This window comes from Triticum aestivum, chromosome 4A (assembly GCF_018294505.1).
Source record: "Triticum aestivum cultivar Chinese Spring chromosome 4A, IWGSC CS RefSeq v2.1, whole genome shotgun sequence".
Lineage (NCBI taxonomy): Eukaryota > Viridiplantae > Streptophyta > Magnoliopsida > Poales > Poaceae > Triticum > Triticum aestivum.
The window spans coordinates 7273927-7291959 of record NC_057803.1 but is presented as its reverse complement, the minus strand read 5'-3'; the positions used below and the strand labels follow the sequence as shown (position 1 = coordinate 7291959).

Here is an 18033-nt window from a genome sequence, read left to right as displayed (position 1 = left end):
GGCGCTGAGTCGATCCTTGATCGATTTCTGCGCCCTTGTCTCGATCAGATGTGCCAGGGTGTGTATCGAAGGCTCTGATTATCAGATGTAAGCAACCCACTGATATATTGCTCGATCTAGCACTCAATTCACGAATCCAGGTAGCAATTTAGGGTTACAATCTCTGGATACAACAATTGGGGAAAACAGAAAAAGGGGAAGAGAGCCGCCGCCGGTTCCGTGCCGTGATCCACTGGATACCTCGCTCTGGTGGGTGAGGACGCGTTAAGTAGCTGGCAGCGTTACACCCACTTAGGGCCGCTGATCTTGCGATTGGGCCTTCTCTGTCTAGTGGGCCGAGCAGGTGGCGAGGCCGGTTTGTTGCTGGGTTCGGGTGCTGGGTTGCTTGTGGCCTTGACACTACCGCTCTCCTTAAAGAAGTCGCATGATAAAAGAGACCTTTTACAACCAAAACACTGAACCATTCCCCACCTTTATACTTCATTCAGTGTAAAAAACGCTCTTATATTATGAGACGAAGGAAGTAGTTTAGAATGGAGTAGAGCAAGGATCTGATTGTCTGCCCGTGCTTTCCATGAAGCAGCACGGTAGAGAGTGAGACAGACTGCTGATGTGTCTTCACCGCTAACTACGTGCGCCAAACTTGAGTATCCAATGAAGTGCTCATCACGTCCACTGTATCCAGCGACCTTGCATGCTACACGGTTCGCATATTATCTGGCCGGGGGCAGAGCACGTGATGTCGGTCCGCGCGTGGCCGTGCAGCTCTCCGGTGCGCGATCTGGGGCCAAGGTCCCGGTGGCAGGTGGCGGCTCTACCGCGCGCGCCGGCCATCGCGTGCTCGCGCTCTCGCCGTGCTCACTGACCCCTCGAGCGTGCAACGGCCGCCTGTGCCCCTCAGCCCACAAGATTTCCCCGTAGCCCACCGGGATACCGCCAGCCAGACCACGGGCGCCCACCGCCGCCAGCCTCTGAACCTGCCCCGCCGGTCGCCGGGTGCCGCACGGTTGCACCGTTGCACGAACCCAGATACGGAGTAGTATACTACCCCCTCCGTTATTATTTATTACTCCGCATATTAGAATTAACTGAAGTCAAACTTTATAAAATTTGACCAAATTTTATAGAAAAGAATATAAATATTTACCATAACAAATCTATATGATATGGATGTACATTCAACAATGAATTTAATGGTATTGATTTGTTATTGTATATGTTAATATTTTTGTCTATAAACTTTGTTAAAGTTTACAAAACTTGACTTTGACAAAAGTTAATATGCAAAGTAAATAAAAACGGAGGAAGTACTAGCTAGAAACAATGGAAAGGAAAACAAAGACAAAACGCCGGCGAGCAATCCAACAAAAGCGCAAGCAGGCTGGCGGTGGGGGTGCACGACAGCTGGGGAAGGGCCCACCCGTCATCCGAGAACACGTATGGCGCGATCCAGCAAATGTGCCCAGCTACTGTTTGGATGTGGAGACTGAAAATATGGACTTCCCATCGGGACGTTCGAATTATTCGGCATTGCGTATCCAACCACCCCAGTTTTGTTTTCGTTCTAACAGAGACATGACTGATCACTGGCCCTGTTTAGATACTCTAACTTAGTTAGAGATTAGAGTTAGCTTCTAATCTTAAACTAATTCTGAACTAACTCTAATCAAAGAGGTGTTTGGATGGCAGGGTTAGATGGAGCGCGGATACGGCGAGGCACCTTCACGGGAGGTGCGAGAGGGAGGGAGGAAAAGGACGAGAAGCTTTGAAAAAGTGGGGAGGGATCTGCTACGGGAAGAGTGAAAGGAAAAGGTATTTTTTAATGGTTACCGAGAAGAACTAACCTAAATAAGTACCTTTTGGATGGGTTAAATTTTATGGGTTAGATGCATCTAACCCAAATTAACCCTTCTGTTTGGATATTTTTGGGTTAGTTCAGTCCAAACTAACCCAAACTAACTCTAACCTATAACCCATAGATCCAAACAAGGCCACTGTTAGTCTTTTACATAGCACAAGCAGGGGCGGCGCTAGGAGTATTCTTGGGTCTTCATATGAATACCCATGATTTATACAAAACAGTGTTTATTTTGGCAAAACAGTGACAATTTTTGAAAAACAGCAATGATTTTGGCAAAATGAATACACATGAATACCCAATTGCAAATTCCTGAAGCCGCCAGTGAGCACAAGGTACTATCATATACTAGTACAATGCCCGTGCGTTGCTACGGGTCTTTTATCATTAATCTAATCTTATGTAAATTTATGGTGCGGAGGAGACGTATCAGACAACGCCCATCACATTCAAAAACAAAGCGTTGAGGTAAATTTACATTGCACATTTACGTCAATTGGTCAACATGCTTGCCTTAACTCCAGGAATGCCTCCGGCTGATGGAGGTCGCCAGGTAGGGTTACGCTAATAGAAATATTTTGATTAGAAATCGATAGAAACTTCATGAAAAATAACGCCTAACTTGGAGCCTTGGACTTGCAAAGCCAGAGACGTGGTCCACGTCCATGGGCGAGTAAGGGAATCGTAGGAAAAATTGGATACACTTATATTGGTATTTTAGGTCTGCCCAATACATAGTGTTCCTGATATTTTGGATATTTTACGCCAAGTTTCTTACTAAGCACAACAGGCCTCTCGCAATCTATCTTTGGTTTTGGGTGGTTTAACAAGAGGTATTGCTTCAACACGTTGTTTCCCAGTCGAAGCTCTCTTCTTCCGACTGTCCTAGATAGGGGCAAGAATATGTTAAGAGATAAGAATAAAAATGCTAGTAGTAAATAGGACAAAACCGTAGTTAATCCAACAAGTTTCTTGGCAAAATTTCTGATCACAAAAACGGAAAATTCATGTTGTGTGATTACATCGGTAGTACACATAGGAGTGACTCCATTCTGAAGCATCTGCCAAATACGGGGACAAGATATGAAGTTACATCAATATACTTGCAAACATAAGACAGAGCACAGACTTCATATTTTTGCTATCAGCTAGAGCTTCAGCTCCGATCCCTAAGTTAATATTCACATCTTCTTAGTAACAATGCAGTTATGCCCAACTTCTGGTCACATAAGGATCATGGACTGATTATAGGTCACGATTACAACATGAGCACAAGAGCAAGCATACACATGCCAAAAGACAGAATATGCGTTGACTGAATAACCTGCACGAAAGGCATTAGCACTACATTAATGTCCCTAAAATCTACACCAAAAATGTAGCAAAAATCCTGACAATTAGAATATATTGCAAAACAGAATGCCAAAGACAGTTCAGTATATATTACCAATGCAACTCAGTTATCAACAAAATGAGCGAACTAATTTAACTGGGCAAAAATGGATTTGATTGTGGTAACCAGTTAGAACACAATGTAACAGTGTCTCGCGTGCTTGAGGCTGGTGCGGGGTAGGTTGGACCTAGCGAAGGACTGGATCCATCGGTGCGATTTATGCGGCCATATCTATCTGCAAGGGCGAACGGCGAGATGGTCATCGAAGAAGCATTAGAGCAACAAAAGTCCTCGTGAACCTTTGGTTCTGTGGAGGGCAGGTAAAAGTAAGATTTTGTTCCAAAATTATTTGATAACAAGTTAAGTTTAAATGTGAAATTTGAGATTACAACAGTACAAAAAATAACTATGAAATGTTGAGGATCATCTCCCTTCAGAAATGTCATCAATTAAGAATGCTAAAAAGATCATCACAAATTACCTGAAGGCCGTATCTCTGCTGTAAAGAGATGATTGTAGGGGCACTTATACAAAGACAATGTCTTCTCCTCAAAGTGCACGGCCAACGCGGAATTTGCTGCCTTCAGTCTGTCCTAATTTTGCCATGAACCTCATGTCTGATTATCCACAAGAGCTCTGGCAAACAATGAATCAGCTGGACCATGAAACAGAAGGACAACAAATTTACGAGGAAAGTAATTTTCTGTTATTGGCAAAACATTTGATAATTGATTAAACCCAACACTAACCACTACTTTGTCACGCATCTATTGCCAAAATCGCAGCTTCTCTTATAGATCATAAGTGTGTAAGTGTGTGTGTGTGTGTGTAAGTGTGTGCACGCGCATACGCGCGCGTGTGTGTGCGTGCGTGCATGCGCGTGCGTGTGTGTGTGTGTGTGTGTGTGATATCTCTAAATCGAATAAACCTCCAAGTATGCAATTCATGAGCACAAAACAGAAATTGTAGTTCAGTATCTCTAAAAAATGAAGCGGGAGGAGAGAAATCATGACTCACCTCACCCAACAACAAGGTGGAAACTGCAACCCAAGAAAAAGATGCCCTTCCCTCTCTCGGTGGAGAGCATGCATGCCTTTAGGAGGTGCCGACCTCAATCTCCTTCCTTCCTTCCTTGAAGGTGCTATCTAAGTACAAATTCCAGAAAAAAATTACAAATCATCCAAAGGAGATTACTTTCCAGTAGTCAGGGGCCGCAAAATGCAGCCATGACAGATGACACACCTATTATACACATGCATTCACCTTTAAGAGTGACTAATCAGTAATCACTAAAAGGGAGTAGGAAATAAACAAAATACTCGTATTACTGTTAAGAGGTGAACAAAACATATCATTTTTTAGGCTTTTGCAACCAGTGGCAAGAAACAAATACATGTGCATCCTACTGCTGATTCCTCACAATAATAACCTACTTGATCAACACTGGTACAAAAATAAATATTATTTAAACTAACTAATCTTGAAAAATGGTAGTTGGATTAAGAAGAAATTAATTTGAAGAGACCAAGAATATTTGTGGAGATGGAAAAATGACTCCTCGTTGGCGTTCCAGCAAATAGGCTGTGAGCAACTCAGTCTGCTACGGAATAAAAGAAATTACGGAGCCAACCAATGTGCAAGATTGATTTCTATGAAACAGATTCACTTATATGCAATGGCATATGAGTGGTGGCAGGGTTATCTCACCATGGAAAAGGATTCTGAATCCTATCTCGCCGCAGAGTCCACACACCACAGCTCGCTGCAAAGGCTATCTCAGCGCCTGCCTCGAAGACACGAAGCAGGGGCGCTTGGAGCGGCCGACATGGAGTTGACGAGCACGTGCTTGGAGGCTTGTTCTCCTCTCCGGGATCAGTCTGGACAAGGAGTAGCGTGAACCTCAGAGGAAGATCCCATTGTTGGTCGGGCTCAGAGAGCTTTTCGAGGAGCGGAAGTAATGGAGCAGCAGCTATAATGATTGGTCCTCACCATCCACCACCTCTTCATCCGACTTTTCGGGTGGGCCGAGATCGTGGTACGATGGTGGCCGAGGCTGAACGCCGCGAAGCCTACTTTCCAACCACCATGTGGTCGCGCCCACCCGCCGCCGCTCACTGGTCTGCCGTGAACACCTGCCTTCCACACGTACAAGCCAGAAGCAGCCAGCAGCAGCCAGCCAGTCGTCGTCGAAACAACCGCTCACCATGCGTGATTAGAATATGAACGGAAGAGACCTAGGAGTGGGCTAAAAGAAAAGGAAAATTACATCAGTGCGAAAAGAAAAATTACCTCGCTGCCTTTGCCATGGAGCAACAATTTGGCGTGCTGGTGCGATCGGTATAATCCGACACAAAATCTTACTTGAAAACAACATCTCTGGTAAAATCTCCACATCATTGATCTCATCGGGTTTCAAGTATATCTTTCTCTCCTGGCATATACTCTGTATTAAATTAAGATGAATGAGCATCAACCACTCTAGTCTCAAGTAAAAGAATGAAACATTACTTCTGAAAGAACTACAAAAGAATGGTGTGCAGGAGCTTACTTCAAAACAACATCGCTGGTATAATCTCCACTGAAATAGCCATCTATTGAGTTTCCTTGATGACCCCTAGCAAGAATCAGTGCAAGATTGTTGGCGACTAAAAAATTAGGTACGCAACATTCAAGTAGAGACCGAAAAGTATCAAAACACCTAGCAGAAGTCATGCAACCTTCAACCATGATAAAGGAACACCCTTTCACTAAGACCGCATTTAATGGACTAAAATTATTGATAATAGCTAGGTCTTACCATAAGCGATCTGCTGTCAAATATTTTGCACTCTTATGTTGTCAATTATCAAGATAAAACGTCTCTAGACAGTCATTTCTACAAAACCCACCAAGTGACATTACAAAGAGCACCACAAGTGATGCTCCAACGGGTAGCCAATGGATAAACCTACACCTGCCAGGGCACCTTGGGTGCTAGCTAGTCTTGCTTCAGAAAAGGTAATGGCTTCGAGAATCGAGTGAATGGATCATCCAAGGCTGAGAGCATTTTCTTTGCTGCGGCATCTGAAAAAAAATGTGGGATAAGAAAATTCAATCAACAGCGTAAGAACTGTAAAAACACAACATGTCTCAGTTCTGCACAGATCAATGCTTTATATATCTAAGTGGTTCGTTATGTTTCTGACAAAATTTCAGATTGAACCAAAGCAAGTACAAGACATATAACGACATTTGATCCAATTATCAAATTCACTTGTATTTCTAAAATATGAAGACTTGCAAAAGTGTGAGCCGTTGAGGCAGTTGATAAATTATATGATTCGTTATATGATAAATTAAGTGAATTTTTGTATGAATCACCGTGATTCTACCTACCATTCTATTAGTAATGTGATTTCCTTTATCCGTTGAACTCACATCTCATGTAGACATTAGGGTCGAGGAACGTGAGAAACGAAATCCCAGAACAACAGTACAATCATGTGCCTTTTAATTCTTACAACAATTATCTGATTTGCATGAGAATAGTTTCTCCTCAGATCACACAACTCCTGCATAATAACAGAACCATATTTATCAATCTTCAAGTCGATGACCTGAAGCAAATTAGTGGTAGCAGTGTCAATGAGTTTTGATCAAGGAATATATGTCTATATACTTGAAGCAAACAAAACACAAATATATCCAGTTTAAGGAGTTTAGCTATCACCTCATTAATTTGACCTCAACTTCTTTGGTGCTATAGCACATGTTTTCGCCAACAAGTGTTGTGAGGTGAATGTATTGAGATCAAGTAGTTTTAGTGCCATGGATAACCGTTAATGGCCAACAATCTGGTGCAAAAACAACTCAACAAAATGTTTAGATCATACTTCTATATAGGAATTATTAAGAGGGCTATTACTATGTACTACCTGTGTATTGTGAAAAAAATGGTCAGATCATTTTACCTTTAAGGCTGCTGTAATCTGCTCTAATCTGCTATACACTCTGATAGTTTCGAATATAGTTCAGTAGGCATAAGCCCGCCGTAGTTCCCTGTCAAGAAAAAAAGTGTGTTGGCAATGGAATCTTATCAAAACTGTAAAGTAAAACACACACCACTGAAGAAATCAATCTTTAAGAAAGGAAAAATAGTACCTTAGTCAATACAGCTATCACTGAAAAGTAGTTCCCAAGTATAAGTGATGGCCAGGCCTCATTTATTTACAACGGGCCATCATATTGACAAGTAGCGGAAAATATAAATCAAGTCGCTGCCGACTCTGTATGGAGAAAATATCAGATATATCCTACTCTTATGGATTTGGAGTATCCCATATTAAGTGTAAGCGCCGTTTGCTGAAGGACTATTTGCAGAACAGAAGATTTCAATACTATGGGAATATTATATTGCATAGATGACCATCTAATTATTCGGAAATCTATAACTCTAGAAGCACGATAAATTCAAGAATATTAACACCATGCCGAATGCTGAAAACTTTTGTTGACCAATGACCACCAACATGTTTTCAGAAAATTGTGCCACAAGCAGTATATGCAAATACAATGGTAGTTTTTCAACCTGCTATGTGTATGGCACACAAGTTCATACCATTTTACTAAGCTAACAACGTTCACATAGTTCAGGCATCAAGACCGAATGGTAAAGTAACTGAAACAAAGACAAACTGAAAGGCTTCACAAAGTTCCGTTGTTAGTTTTGAACAGGAAATGATAGACAAAGAAGCTTGGAGCCTTTTGAGCCGACTAAAATTACTTAAATACTTTACCATAAGGTCCATAAGAACTTGAAATCAGGTAAATGTGGATTTGTTTTTTTCAGATGGCAGATGTGAAATTTAGTGGGAAAGAGAGCACTTAATGATAAACCAAATCATGTACATGTGAGGCCAGGCACAACACTTTCTGTAACATATCCCCACTATCTAGATTATCATACTACAAGCATTTCACAAATTGTTAAACAACCATACAAAGAAACAGAGATATGCCCCCGCACACGGTACACTCCCCTTGAGAAAACTATAAAAGGGCCTTTCCGTCCTATGTGTTGACTCGCCTAAACTAATCAGCATTAGATGAGAATTAGATGGACTGCAGGTAATCAAGGTAATTGCTTCGGAATTCAACTATGCGACGTGTGGTTGGATCACACATACTGTACCTTGTGGATATGTCAAGCGAATCATCAACTGAACATACAACAAACAGAACAACACAATTCATCTACCCACCAAAGTGACAGACATTGATCACCGAGATTGAAAAATCATCAGAGATACACACTAAAAGGGACAACAAAAACAAGCACCAATTGGCATACATATTTGACGCACCTCTGCCTTTGAACTGCATGTATGTGGCGCACACGACGCCCACCCGAAGTTTGGCGAAGTTCCTACAGACAGAGGGGAAGCAAAGAGTAAGCCCAATTTGAGCGATTTCAAGAGGAAATTCATCGTTTATTACTTTTTCTGATGGAGCGAGATTCAAAATAACAAAATCTTGCACTTACTGTGTCACGAGGTCGTGCGTGGATGCCATCCGTGGCGACCAACGCATCCACCTCCCGAAGCGCCGCGCCTGTAGCGCGCCCATGTAGGCGGCTGCATCGTAGCCCGCGTCCCCGCTGGCGTCGAGCGCGAGGGAGACGGCGAGCTCGCCCCCGCCCTCCTCCGCCAGAGAGCGCTCGCCGGCGGCGAAGGCAAGGAGCTGCTGGTCCTGGGCGGACTTGCCGGAGAGCAGGAGGAACGTGGTGGCGGCTGGGGCTCCGCCGCTGCTGCTATGCTCGGCTGCAGGAGCGGGAGCGGCGACCCGGCGCGCACATCGGTGGGGAGGCTGGCCAGCGCCGGCGGCGGCTCCAATCGGTCCTCGGCGGCGGCGGATCGTCTCGGATATCGGCGACGGCTCGTATTGGAGTAGAGATGGGATCGAGAGGAGTCGGCAATGAAGGATGGGATCGATGGAGCGTTTTTTCTGCCGGGTGTGGGGTTTTTTTGGCCTGCGTGGGGTGGGGTGGGGGTGAGGACGAAAAAAAACCAGCGAAAAAAAACCGGACGAAAATGGTGGGACGAAAATGATGGAACGAAAATAAAACCCAGAACGCGGACTACCAACTAAGACATTAAAAGTAGAGATCATATATGTTAATATCCACCATCGGTCGAGGACCCCAGGATGTGGATGCCACAGGTTCGATCCACTGCTTGGAGGCACACGCTTAAAAACAATGATATCCACTACTAGCAGTAGGTTTTTAGGTGAATCTCCTAATAGAAAACGCTATCAATACAAAGAAATCTTTTGGTCTCTCTGGTGAGATCCGTTTGCTAAACTTACTTTTTCAAGTGGTGGATGAATGCCGAGACTTTGTACACACTTTTTCTCGGTCTGGATAATGCATTTTGTTCTACAACTCTCCTTACAAAACAAGAAGATAAGAAAAACTTTTGCGATGAAATACTAAACCATTACCTCCAGTAAAGGCGGTACTTACTAAACAAACCATCTGTGGCCTCTTTGAATCACACTTTTACTATCTGTCGTTTGGTTGCCCCAGCCAAAGGAAAACAATAAGAATCTCCATAAATGATTAATTGTTCAGAACGACGCATAATTACCATAGAAACAAAGGAATGGTTTAATTTTATGATACTGCACTCGTTTAAAAATTTCTTTTCTGATCGCGTGTAAAATATTTAGTTCAGTTTTTCAATATTAATTTCAACTGTGCAAAGAAACAAGCCCTGGACAAAATCCTAACAAATATAGTCCTCTAAAGTTCTTACAAAATTCATTTGAATCGACTGAAGAGGCCCTTATGGAACCTTATGATGAGAATACATGCCAGAGATGTTGAAGGCCGGCCGGATCACATGAACATGGTCGTGACGCGTCTTTGTGTTCCCAACATATGCGTGAATTATGTCCTGAAGCATCCTGGCGTTTTGCGCAGGACAAACTTCCTTTTACACACAAAAAACCGTTTAGGTAAAGCTCGTCGGAAACGACTAAGCAAGGCTTATCCACATTTGTTTCGTGTGTGACTAGGCACCAAACCTCACAACCTTTTTCAAATCTTCTCGGGCACTTTTAACAATTAGTGTCACGGACGCCGCCCGCACCTGCAACTAGCAACGGACCTTCCCGGCTAGCTTAGCTGCGACGTCTGATACTGTTTTACAAAGACCGTTCTAAAAACTCGTTAATTTTGTGGTGAGTGGTCTGAGTTTCTTACGGTGTCGTGTTCCTCTTTGCGTGGAGGACTTGGGTGGAGCACGCGCTCACATCACACGGCGGCTTGACAACTTTATTTCCGTTCGCGTATGGGGTAAACTGGGATGGTTCACGTACAACAAAGCAGCTGGAGGGACCGTAGACCGTAGTGGTACTAGTACGTGGTGTTGCTTGTGGCGGACGCATCTTGACAACTTTCTTTCGCGTACTACGCTCGGTGCGGCCTTGTCGGAGAGCTCGCCGACGGTCGAAGGCGTCCGTCGTCGGGCGGGAAAAAATAATTCCGCCAGAGGCTTACCAACAGATCAACCACGTATGATTGGTGACACGATGGCGCGCAGCGGGGAGCGTGGCGCCGCCCGGCGAGTCTGTTAGCCGGAGAGGTGGTTTTCAGACGCGCGCACGTAGTAGTACCACGCGGTCAAGGAAGCCACGGCCAATGCGGCGGCGACCGTCGACATCGTGCCGTGCGTGCGTGTGCGTCGTGTGTATGCAGAGCGAACGTGGTAATCAAGCGCCGTTATTGTGGGCGGAGCTGTCTCTGTGTGCGCAGCACACCACATCGACCGATCCAGATCCAGTCTCACCCATTAATTAATTAAAAAAAAAGCGGGATCGAATCATATGGAATCCCGGCGTGCTCCCTCCCTCCCTCTGCGGTCCAGCGGCCAATGGGGGCCGGCCACCGGCGGTCTCCGGTGGCTCCGCCAACAGCGACCGATAAGCCCCGCTCCCCGACACGCGCCCACCGCCGGCACGTGACGGTTGCCGTCCGGGCATCACGGCTGCTGGTACCGCTACACGCCGGCCGGTGGGGCTCGGGCTCGGGGATAAGGCCGGGTGGCTGGCCACGACACCAACCTTGTGTATAAATATTCACTTACCCCCTCGGGATCCCGAATAATCGCACTCCCCACGCCGCCTCCCACTTTCCCCCACTTCCAAGGACCCGAGTGCCGCAATCCCCTTCTCCCTCCTCGCCGGAGAAGCTTTCTTCCTTCCGCAGACGGCCGGCGCTGCGATGGCGTGATATGGATCTTGTAACCGTGGACTGAGTTGATTGGATGATTGCGTTTTCTCTCGTTGCCGCGGAGCAGCAGCAGCAGCAGAGGGGGGTGGCATCAGGATGAGCTTCAGCGTTGCGGGCATGGAGAAGGAGCGCGGCGCGGCGGCGGCGGTGGAGGAGATCCGGCGCCTACCGGCGGAGGTCAACTGGGAGATGCTCGACAAGTCCCGCTTCTTCGTCCTCGGCGCCGCGCTCTTCTCCGGCGTCTCCGCCGCGCTCTACCCGGCCGTCGTCGTCAAGACGCACCTGCAGGTCGCGCCGCCCCCGCAGGCCGCCGCCGCCACCGTCAGGGCCATCCTCGGCCGCGACGGCCTCCGGGGCTTCTACCGCGGCTTCGGCGCCTCGCTGGCCGGCACCGTCCCCGCGCGCGCGCTCTACATGGCCGCGCTCGAGGCCACCAAGAGCTCCGTCGGGTCCGCGGCCGTCCGGTTCGGCGTCTCCGAGCCCGCGGCGTCGGCGGTCGCCTCGGCCGCGGCGGGGGTCTCGGCCGCCGTCGCCGCGCAGGTGGTGTGGACCCCGGTCGACGTCATCAGCCAGCGGCTGATGGTCCAGACCTCCGCCGCCTGCCGCTACGCCGGCGGCGCGGACGCGTTCCGGAAGATCCTCGCGGCCGACGGCGTCCGCGGCCTGTACCGCGGCTTCGGCCTCTCCATCATCACCTACGCGCCGTCCAACGCGGTGTGGTGGGCGTCCTACGCCATGGCGCAGCGCTTCGCGTGGCGCGTGGTGGGCGCGGACCGCTCCGAAAGCTACCCGGCCCTGATGGCCGTGCAGGGCGCCAGCGCGGCCGTGGCCGGGGGCGCGGCGGCGCTGGTGACCATGCCGCTGGACACGGTGAAGACGCGGCTGCAGGTGATGGAGACGGACGCGGCGGTGGCGCGGCCGACGCTGGGGAGCACCATGCGGGGCCTGCTCAAGGAGGGCGGGTGGGCAGCGTGCTACCGCGGTCTGGGGCCGAGGTGGGGCTCCATGTCGCTCTCCGCCGCCACAATGGTCACCACCTACGAGCTCCTCAAGCGGCTGTCGGCCAAGGAGGGCTCCCTGGGCTAGATCGACCCTTCTCACCACTACTACTACCAGTAGCGCCGTCGTTCACCAGGTGACTCGGACCAAACTGGCCCCGAAGCGAGATCGATCCGTGAAGGTGCTGCCCGGCCGGCCTCAATTAGTTAGGTTTCTTGTACATATGCTCAAGATCTTTTGCTTCATTTCTCGTTTGGGTTCGTCGATCTGGTGCTATAGAGGGATGGATGGCGAAGAACAAGCACTAGAAGGTGGGTGGGGTTTTAGGATGCCAGGTTTTGCTGGTTATGCCCATGGTGGCGGCGCCGCCGCCGCCGCCGATGATGATGATGAAAAATTAGCTGAAGTGAAAGATTTTCAGTAACTTCTTATAAACCACTACTACTACTACTACTAGTATCTGCTTCGTTATATGAATGGAAACCTTGTGTGGCTAATTCCTAACTGACTGCCCACTATGTTCATGGTCACTGTTGTGGTAGGCTGATATAGCAGCGTCATTGTCATGGCTTTGCTTCATGGAATGAGGTGACTTTTTATGTGCACCTATGGCCGCTTCTTTTCATCAGTTTCTTTGTCACTTCTCTCTCGGGGACTAGAGTTTAGGACAGCGAGTGTGCAATGGTGCCACCTCGATCAATTTCCTGATTCCTCCATGGCATGATAGCACTATACCTTTTGTCCCAAGATACGACGCTCGACAGAAAGATATTTTTTCGTTTCATCTCAGAAGAAAACCGTCCAAGTTGGTTGCTGAAGGTTGAAGAAGAACACAGCTGTAAATATCAGCCTGTGAGAAGATGGACGGGGTAGGTGGTGACGCGGGCGAGACGTGTGATCTACGATATGATAAGCAGGCGATCAGTTCTGCTCCCATAGTACAGTACCAAATTCCGTCTCCCGTCAGCTGGAGGAGAGGAATCCTGGAGAAGCAAGGAACCATCCACAAATGGCGCCAGTCGAGAGCAACGGCACAGCATTAAGAACCAATAAGCCGCGCTAATAATGCTCCGGCGTGGCGTGCGCTCCAAAGAAAATGGCAAGTCGCGTGTCAGATCAGCGCGCGAGGACGATAGGCGGGTCGCTTTATCGCCGGGGGGTGGCCGCTGCCGGCTCGGTCGGGCCCGCGCGTCCGCGTCCGGCCAGCCGTCCGCCCCGGATCGGGTCTGGTGGGGGCGGGGCCCGCCGCCGGGCAGCCAAAAGAAAAAAACTTGTCGACTCCTCTGTCTGACCGGATCCTGATTGAGGTTGAAGGGGATGATTTGATTCGCATGGCCTGATTGAGGCTGGGGATGCGATGCCTTCCTTGTTCCGTCCTCTGTTGCCCCGCGTGCTCGCGGTCTGGACACTGCACGTAGTACGTGCATCCTCCGTAGGTTTGGCGTTTTGTTCCGCTCTTTCTTTCTACCCTGCGGGAACGCCATGGCATGTGTGCGACTGTGTGCCAGCTTTTTTTTTTTGAAAAGAAGGATGACCCTCGGTCTGGAAGATGCATAGATGCAATATGCAGAGGCCGGGGGTCATCCTCCTTTTTAAAAAAAAAATGTCTCCACACTCCGTTCCTGCTAAAATTGATTGCCGTGTCTCCGTCCGTGGTGTTGTTTGGCTGGGCACTCCATCGACCAGTTCTGGAAACTTGGTGGCCGCTGGCCAGCTTTGCTGGCTGCTATAATAAAGTAGCCGCAGTGCTGCGCGGCCTGGGGAAGCTGACGCTTGTTGACATGAAGTAGTATTCACAAGCTGCGGGGAGAGCAACACTGAGACCAAGAGCGAGTCAGCACAGCATTTCTTGCAACTTTGCCCGTGACAATGTCCCTGGTCAATCGATGAGGGGTCACTCGTCACTGGGTTTCCTCTCTCCTTGGATCCGGCCAATGCAAGGACAGCAACGCAGTAGTACTCCCTGTGTTTAGAATTACTCGTCTAAAAAATGAATATATCTAGATGTATTTTAGTTGTAGATACATTCATTTTTATGACAAGTAATTCTAAACGAAGGGAGTACGTGGATGCAACACCATCAAGCATCCATCACCAACAGAACTCAACCCCCTCAAGCCTCAGCCATGTGTGTATCACTGTCCCGAAAACTCCAGCTGTTCCCCTCCATCGTGTCGACAGTCCCTAAACACATCATACACATCGTGTATTCATGTGATCGTGCCACACTCTTAAATGCCATGCTGCGTTTTCTCCTCTGCACGCTGGTGTTGATGCTTGGCCAATGCTTGTCACACACTAATTGCATGGCTTAGTAAAGCGCCACTTGTTCTTCGGTCCATTTCCATGTCCATAAGGAAATTGACTTAGGAGCTAATGCTCGTTACCTTTTGTATACTCGAGGCATGAAGACGATGACATCTATGTCGAAGGTGAGGAAGAAGAAGGTAATGGCGTTGATATTAGTGGCGAGCCATTGTTCATCGACGAGCTCACCCAAAGAGCGGAAGCACAAAAGAAGAGGAAGAGCATTCACATGGGTTCATACACACAAGATGAGGACAAGTTGATTTGCCAAGCTTGGATGGAGATTAGCCAAGATCCGAGGACCGACGCGCAACAAAAGGGCATTGTTTTTTGGACGAGAGTCCACAAAACATTCCATGAAAGAAAGATGTTTGAGCCCTACCAATTAACAAGCAACCGTGGCATCGGCTCGATTCAAAAGAGATGGTTGTTCATCCAACAAGAGTGCAACAAGTATTGTGCCGCATTTGAGAGCGTTGAAGCACGACCCGTGAGTGGTCTCGACGTTGGGGACATGGTATGCTCTCCTCTTCCTAGCCCTTTTCTTGCTACGGCCATGACACTTCGGCCGTGTATATGTTTGCATGTTCACTTGTTGTTGATCATGTGATTTAGGCATTTCAATCTTTGGAGGCATTCAAGGCCTGACACAATGACAAGCCATTCACTCTTACGCATTGTTGGACGATTATCAACAGTTGCCCTAAGTTTAAGGACCAATACCGTGAACTACAAAGGAAGAGAGGACTAAAGACGGCCAAGTACGCCGGAGGTGGAGATGGCGAGGCCTTGAAGAGGCCGAGGGGCAAGACCAACTGCAAGGTTGATGACATACATGATGCCTCATCCATGGCATTGGATGACACTTTGCATGGCATGATGTCCCAAAAGAATGTGAGGGACGAGAAGAAGCGGCAAAGCAAGGAGGAGCAAATGAAGCAATACGTAGACCTTCAAACAAAGAAGTTTGAGATGGAGGAGGCGGCCAAGAGGAGGAAGATCGACATGAAGGAGGCGGCCCGGCAAAGGTAGCTCGACATCGAGGCCGACAACGTCAAGGCCAGGCAGAGGCAGCTCGACATCGAGGCCACGAACGCCGCCACCAAAGCGAAGGAGGTGGCCCTTGCGATCATGAGCGTGGACTTGTCAAAGATGAGCGACAAGACGAGGGCCTGGTTCGAGGCCAAGCAGAAGGAGATGCTCGAAGCCGAAGGCCTGAACTAGGTCGTCCGATCGGCCGTGGCCGTTCTTTTTGGAGGCTGGCATGGGTGCCGCCCGCCCGTTGGGCCGCTGACTGTGTGCCGGCGAGAAAACATTCATTTTGGTGGCCGGCTGTGTTGCCGGCCGCTGGCTGTGTTGCCGGCGAGGACAACTATTCATTTTTAGAGGCTGGCTGTATTGCCGGCCGCTGGCTAATGCCAGCGATGGACGTGTAGGCCGCTGGTTCTGTTGCCGGCGTGATGAACCGGGGCCGCTGGCCTGAACTAGGGCTTGACATTTGAAACGTTGCTTCTGCTTTTTTAAACTAGTAAGCTTGTACGTGCAAATGCACGTCTCGACTAATATTACAAAGATATGTCAGAATTAACATGCATACAAAGGTATTTTGATCGCATTAAAAAGTACTAAAAATTAAGAAAACACTTTAACATGGCAAGCTATGCACAAAGCCAAAAAAACATAAATATCTCATTATTTCTTAATACATGTAATTAATTCTCGTACGACAACAGAAATTTTGTGTGCAACTTCATTGTCGATGAAGCTAAGTATGGTGCACCGCAAATTGCTTCCTTAGCTGGCAAACATCGTGAATGAGAATAAAAGTCATTATCTTGGGAATTTTCGCTTAGTAGAATGTAAAATCATGAAACAATGAATATTGACCCTGCAAATTGGTTGATTTAGTTCTTCCCCGTACCATGAGTGCATAAAACTAAAAGCAAAAGAATCAATATTTTGGCAATGTGCTGATACACAATTATTCACTTCTTTAGCATATCTAACAATATGAGGACACCATTTTAAGATTCTCTAGCAATGTGCTAATAAACAATCTAATGACCTACATATGTATGACGTCTCTTATAAGAACAACTGATAAACAAAGTTAGGTAGGGTTCCTTCGATTCATTCGATTTTTCAAGGATACGAATCTTAAGGATCTTTTCCCTATGGAGATGGTTTGATATTTTCCCGAAGGATTCTTTGTACTCCATTTTGGAATGTCTCTCAAAAGAACAATATATCAATTACTACATAGTTAGATATATACAGGGATCCTTCGGTTCTCAAGAGTTCCATAGGATTTTCTATGGATATGAAGCCCAAGGACCTTTTTCTGAAGTATTCTTTGTACTCTATTGGAGAAAAAATCCATCCTCTCAGACCTCTAGTTATGATTTCATCTGTTAAAATTGTTACATATGCCTAAAATGAGGGGGAGAGAGAACTGAAGAGAGACTATCCAAGTTTTTAGGCTTAACAAGGATAGGTAAAACACAATTATATGGTACCTAGGTTTTTCTTAATCCCGTATTTTGATAATCAGATAATCATGTGAATCAAAGAGACCCTAAGAAGCTTTAGGGACTTCAATTAAAAACATATGGCAGCATTCGGTCTCATCATGTGTACCACACAACTCTTTGCCTTCGAAACCCACACAAAGACACCACATAAAATGAATGGATTTGAAGGATATAATCTGTTTTTTACTTATAAAAGCATCATCAAAATCATCGTATGATTTTCCTAAAAGAGCAAAAAAGAAAGGCATAGAATTTACAAGAAAATACACACATGCAGAATTATCCAGCACATGCAACTTTGTTTTTTCAAAACCACTATAAATTACAATGGTATGAAACAACTCCACCGCTAAAACAAAGTGTCCAGATTTTGTTTATGCCTACAAAAGTTACAACCCGGAACAACTTCATCAAGAAAATGTTTCTCTTCAGTGCACTTATCAAGCTTTGTGTGTAACGTTTGGAGGTATCATGCAGTAGCAGAAACTTATATTTAATTCTCTTTGATTTCTAGAAGAAGTGACTTATATCGGTACTACATTAGCACAAAACCAGAGTCACAATGAACTTATAAGCTGGTAATAAACGTCGACCACATCATTGTACTATCCAACAATCTAAAAGAAGAGAAGTAGCACATTTGTAAAAGAAAATACACAGAAACATACCATAG

At 46.8% G+C, this 18033-nt stretch overlaps 1 protein-coding gene and 1 long non-coding RNA gene across 2 annotated transcripts; one reads left to right on the top strand and one right to left on the bottom strand.

Moving 5' to 3' along the window:
- Positions 1 to 6777: 6777 nt before the first annotated feature.
- On the bottom strand, positions 6778 to 7267 carry LOC123081555 (uncharacterized). Its single transcript, XR_006438736.1, has 3 exons — positions 7202 to 7267; positions 6961 to 7084; positions 6778 to 6847 (listed from the first exon to the last, which is right to left on the bottom strand). It is a non-coding gene; the product is annotated as an uncharacterized lncRNA (long non-coding RNA).
- A 3994-nt stretch (positions 7268 to 11261) lies between these two features.
- On the top strand, positions 11262 to 12957 carry LOC123084740 (solute carrier family 25 member 44). Its single transcript, XM_044506235.1, has one exon. It carries the CDS (start codon positions 11620 to 11622, stop codon positions 12607 to 12609), a length of 990 nt encoding a protein of 329 aa, XP_044362170.1. The 5' UTR covers positions 11262 to 11619; the 3' UTR covers positions 12610 to 12957.
- The last annotated feature ends 5076 nt before the right edge of the window (positions 12958 to 18033 follow it).